The 5,394-nt window shown below is 45.7% G+C and overlaps 1 protein-coding gene across 1 annotated transcript; it reads left to right on the top strand.

The window, feature by feature from the left end:
• The first annotated feature begins 1,540 nt into the window (after nt 1-1,540).
• On the top strand, nt 1,541-3,883 carry LOC147224558 (zona pellucida-like domain-containing protein 1). The gene is made up of 11 exons (XM_086164287.1): nt 1,541-1,554; nt 1,635-1,738; nt 1,825-2,051; nt 2,141-2,325; nt 2,407-2,479; nt 2,553-2,650; nt 2,726-2,806; nt 2,889-3,060; nt 3,140-3,239; nt 3,496-3,525; nt 3,617-3,883. The coding sequence occupies exons 1-11, from the start codon at nt 1,541-1,543 to the stop codon at nt 3,751-3,753; spliced, it is 1,221 nt and encodes a 406-aa protein (XP_086020413.1). The 3' UTR covers nt 3,754-3,883.
• Nucleotides 3,884-5,394: the final 1,511 nt, after the last annotated feature.

The following is a 5,394-nucleotide window of genomic DNA, read 5'->3' as shown; positions in this document are numbered from 1 at the left end:
AGAGAAGGCAGCGTGACGTGGCTGAAGGCCCAAGATTATCTGGAGAAGCTCAGAATTTGGACCTGTTTTTTGTGTTTGTTTACACATGTCCGATTCTGCGATTCCGCTGCTATCTTTTCATTTTCCCCCCTCGCCCGAGGAGAGCGAAGAGTTGTCTTGACCGCACAGATTGGAAGAAAAAAAAAAAACAATGTCAGTGATTTCAGCCGGTGATGGCAAAGCCTTTCCAATTCGATAAAACCCGACCGCTCTACCCTGAGTTTGTTTACATTCCCGTGCGTCAAACTCTCCATTGACGTGCTGGGAAACGTTTACATTGCGTAGACTTTGTTTATTTTCTTTATTCCCGTCTCTTGACCTGAATCCGAACGGCTCCTCTTATATTATTTCTCAGGCATGACCACATTTTTTGGCGGCGGGGATCAGAATGCGCCCTTGGTAACACCGATAGCGTTGCCGTCGGACAAAATGTCTATTTAGATGACAAAGGAGATTAAAACTGGCATTTGACATGGGATACGTCTCCGGTAACCCTTCTCCAGATCCTCTCCTCTTTGTGCATTATGATGCTGGTCTTCAGGGACCCGGTAAGGTAGAAGTCCCTTTCTTGTAGCGCTGCTTCCTCGCAGACAATGTGTTTGTCCCAAACAGGTGTGTCCCGTCTCCGCAGATCCAACCGAGTGACACCCACATTTTCTATTTACCGCTTACAGCCCGAGGCCGCGACGGAAAAACAAAACGAAACTCTAAAGTACATTAATGACATCAAAAGATGTCCAAAGAGAGTAATTGTGATCTTGACACAGATCTCTGGCCTTTTGTGAAGCCGTACACGATTAAACTTTGTTGTGTGCGTATACATTTTGGCTTCCATCGCGGCCCTCGGCCTGCCCATATCCATGACAAGGAAAACTCGGTCACCGAACTTTTCCCCGATTACGTCGGAGCCAAACGTGACATGATGATCACCATCACCGATCACGGATTCTATCGATCCACGCGGAGCATCCGGCCAATTGAAAATATTCAACGTGATCTTTTCCACCTTTTTTAGCGATCCGCAGATCATTTGGTACCGCTCCGTAAAGAAAATCTTTCTCGGTACAAATGATCTTATTTCGATCTAATTTCCTTACTGACACACTTATTATTGTAATTGCCTAATATGAAGTGTACTTGTTGTATTCTGATTAAATACTGCGGACTGACAAAAGTCTCGTGAAACATTTTCCTGCAAAAAACTGGTCCCCGGTACAAAAAAAAAACGCCGCTTTAGACAATAACGTCCAATCACGGGTGTGAGGAGATGAAGTTCTGCACACGCGGGAGGTCAGTTCTTCTCAAGCTGCCACTCGACATGATGAACTGTGTGAAAAAGGTCGTTTTATAATTTTTTTTTTTTTTTTCAAATGAATATGATAATGGTGATAATAAAAAAGTCAAGGGCCCGGCTCATGTTGCACTATTGTCCGAGAGGTTTCCTTTCACGCCCCCTCGCTGTATAAATAGAGCGATCCATGCAGGGAGAGAGAACGCCAACATGGAGATTTACAGGTGAGACGGTCTCTCGTTCGCCGCTGTCGTTTCATTAGAAAGCCGTTTTTCAATATGACCGCTGGTGTTTTTCCTCACAGATCCTCGAGGCTGGTCCTGCTCTTGTGTCAGCTCGGACTGCTTTGGAAAGCCGAAGCCCAGGTACCGGAAGCCTGCACCGGGAGCGGTACAAACAGAGATCCGGGTTTGTGGCGCTGTTTTCTCGTTTTTGAATTTTTAAATCCGCATCCCGGTTTCGCTTCCGGGTTTTCACGGGGCCTGTGCTTGCAGAGAACTCTGACATAAATGTGGTCTGCGGCCCCGACCGCATGGACCTGAGCATCTACCTGTGCCCGGTGTACCAATCCCTCTACAACGAGTCCCTGATGGTGCTCAACAATAAGTTCACCATACAGGAGTGTTTCGGGACTCCTGATTGGACGGCGGTCCCGCCAATCCTGAAGTTTACTTTCCCCATAAATGAAAGCTCGGTCACTTTTTGCGATAACGACTTCAAGGTAAGCACATCTTTGCCTTCTATCTCAAAGCGAACATCCATCTGAGCTTCTGAAAGCGTAATCCGTCGGAACGCCCGTTCCTTTGACAGATTTTCAACCAGGTCGGGAGCGGAGAGTTTGCTGACTTCTCAAACATCCAGTTTGTCAACATCTCTGGAAGCATCACCTCCATCGACCCCTCGCTGGGGATGATCACGTATCGACCCCAGATCGTATACCAGTTCTCCTGCCTCTACCCCATGCAGTACATCCTCAACAACACCCAGCTTGGCGTGTGAGTATAACACAACATCTGAGCTTCACGGAACCCGGAGAAGGACGAACGGTCCGTCCATGCCTTTCTCATCACGCACAGATCCGGAGTGAATCTCGCCATAAACGACAACGACGGGAGCTTCATCAGCACACTGAGCATGCAGCTCTACCAGGTGAGTTTCGGTTTGTGAAGAAGCGCCTACCGCTTGCGGGCTTTTCTGAACCCTCCGCTTGTCCCGAAAAAAGGATGGGCAGTATCTGGAGGTACTCACCATCCCGGAAACAGGACTCCAGCTGAAAACCAAGATTTACGTGGAGGTTAAAGCCACCAATCTCACGGACAGGTAACAAAAGGCTGAAGAGTTTCCCCGCGGCTTCATTTGAATAAAGCGCTGACAGTGTTTTTGTCTCGCCTCAAGGTTCAACGTGCTGTTGGACAGATGCTACGCGACAACCAGTCCCTATCCCATGCTCAGGACGGGATACGATCTTTTTGTCGGGTACGTTGCGCGATACCCCACCCTTATCGAACCCTCCGGCGCTCCACACCATGTGACCCGACCATCTTTGTCCCCCCCCAAGGTGTACGCGTGATGCTCAAACCAAGTTGGAGGTCAACGGAGTTTCTCAAAGCGCCCAGTTCTCCTTCGAAGCCTTCAGATTTGTGGAGCACAAGAATCTGACCGTGTCCACCTTCTACCTGCACTGCGTCACGAGGCTCTGCGACGTGTCCGCCTGCAGCTCCCTGATGCCGGTACGTCCTCACCTGGCTCGGACAGAAACGAGAAAAGACACGTCGGTAACGAAAATCTTTGTTTTGTTTTGTTTTACAGGACTGCGATAATTCACAAGGCAGGAGAAAGAGGGAGACCCAGGAGCTGATGAACGCCACCGTCACCTCGCCGGCCATCGTCGTGGGGAAACAAAGCAGGGGTGTGTATTTGTGAAGCGGTCCAAGACCAGAGGTGGTTGTAGTTCAAGGCGGTTGAGACGTAAAAAAAAAAGACATTTTTGGAAACGAGGTCATTCAAAGGTCTTGCATTTACGCATTTGTTATTAATGAAACTTCAAGAGGGGATACATCGATACCGATCGCTTGAAAAGCCGCTGACGCACCGATAATCCGTCTGCCAGCCGTAGAATTCTAACGATAGCGCTACTCTCCATTTGAATTTCTTTCTTTTTTCAGGAAACTTTCAAACCGGCACGTCCGTTCTCGGTAAGGCTCCACGTTCAATCCGAAATGCTTCGCCGCGTGTCCTCGATCAGCCAATAGAGCATCAGCTGCCCGATCTGTCCTGCTCCCACAGGGAGGTCATCGGACAGCAGCTACAGCCAGCCTGTGGTAGCTGTGATCATCTGCCTCGTCATCCTGTCCATCCTCTTCTTTGCCTTGGCTGTTTACTTTATCCTGTACATCAGGCGAGGAAAACCGAGCATCCAGTAGCATTCTACAACGGTCTCCTTGTGGTTCCGAAGCGCTTAACGCTGGCTCGTACTCACCCTTTCACACATGATCTCGTAGCGCAAGGCGCTGAGAATACGATCTGGAGTCCGGGGATTTGCCCGAGGACACTTCGGCATGGAGATGGGAGGAGCAGGAATCGGACGCCCACCCAACGGCGCTAACGGTGGCGCAGACGCCCGTGAACATTGCTTTTATTTGGTCATTATCCACACGCTGCTCTTCAGGCTGGTCCGTTGCAGAGATCAGTCCAAAGAGAAATTAGTCAGGAATGAATTTAGCTTTTACTTTCTCATGTAATAAAAATAGAAGGGATGACTTAGTATTTATAATCACAATCGGAGTCCACGGGTACCGGAGACGAGGGTACTGAACCGGGACAATAATTCTGTATCATAAAGATTTATAGTTTCCACCGTGTCATTATTTATAAATGGTGATTGTTGTGATTTGTGATAAATGGTTTGATAAAAACAGACATCGCAATTAAATCTCATAATTTTTTCGGTAAGAAAATGTCTTTCATACCGGTCAAAGTGAGAGGCTTCAGGAACAGCAGGTTTGTCCGTATTACTTATTCTTTGGCAGCAATAAGTCCTTTTTGAAATTGTGCACGGAGAGACCAGAGCGAGCACGTCCGAATCCTTTCTAGAACCCCTGATGAGAACACACGACACACGACACTGAAAAATCACAACTCTATTTTAAACACACACCTTTTAACCTTCTCCAGGCAGATGTTGCAGATTTGCGACAGCTAAATGCTACTTAGCTAATTACGCCACAACTTAATTTGAGCCTGAGAGGGTTAAACATGTTACATGATATTTTAACATAGTGTTGTCACGCTGTCATAATTCTTTTTTAAGACACAGGGAAAATTTCAACAATCTTGATTTTTATGATGATGATGAATTAATTCATTAATAATAATAATAATAATTATTGGTGTTACCATTTACATTATTATTATCACTATAGCAGTAACGGTGATGATGCTGACAATAATAATAACAATAATAATAATAATCATTGGTGTTTTCATTTACATTATTATTATCACTATAGCGGTGATGCTGCTGACAATAATAATAACAATAATAATAATGATAATTGGTGTTATCATTTACATTATTATTATCACTATAGCAGTAATGCTGATGATGCTGACAATAATAATAATAATAATAATAATAATAGTTTAATGGGCACCTTTTGAAACCCAAAGTTACCCTTCAAAACGTTAGGAAGAAAAAGCTTCATAGCAGTTTGAATGGAGACGACAACAGACAGCTGGGTTTTGACTTAAGCTGAGGAGATGCTGTGCATCCCATAATACTACGGCAGGGGGGGCGGCAGGTTGAGTCGAGAAGGAAACCTGGGGGGGGGGGGGGTTCGGGGCGCTATCTTAAATATAAACCTCACAATTGTATTCGAGCAACTGTGAAATTGGTTGAATGATACTTTTTGTTTATCTAATCATGTATTTATGGATGGAATAAACTGATAGCTGTTTTGTGTGTTCGGTAAACATAATCCCCAAATTGTCTCACTACCATAAATGTAAAACCTGTGTGACTTCTATTTAATTAACTCTGAATAAATAGAGAGGCATAGCCATAG

Source organism: Fistularia commersonii, chromosome 18 (assembly GCF_037954325.1).
Source record: "Fistularia commersonii isolate RoL2024-O1a breed Wild chromosome 18, RoL_Fcom_v1.0, whole genome shotgun sequence".
NCBI lineage: Eukaryota > Metazoa > Chordata > Actinopteri > Syngnathiformes > Fistulariidae > Fistularia > Fistularia commersonii.
This window is presented reverse-complemented; position numbering and strand designations above follow the sequence as displayed.

Bases quoted from the DNA above. Each gene is read 5' to 3' on its own strand.
- LOC147224558 (XM_086164287.1), top strand. The intron at 2,807-2,888 runs GTACGTTGCGCG...TCCCCCCCCAAG, and splicing joins GGATACGATCTTTTTGTCGG to GTGTACGCGTGATGCTCAAA. The intron at 3,526-3,616 runs GTAAGGCTCCAC...CTGCTCCCACAG, and splicing joins AACCGGCACGTCCGTTCTCG to GGAGGTCATCGGACAGCAGC.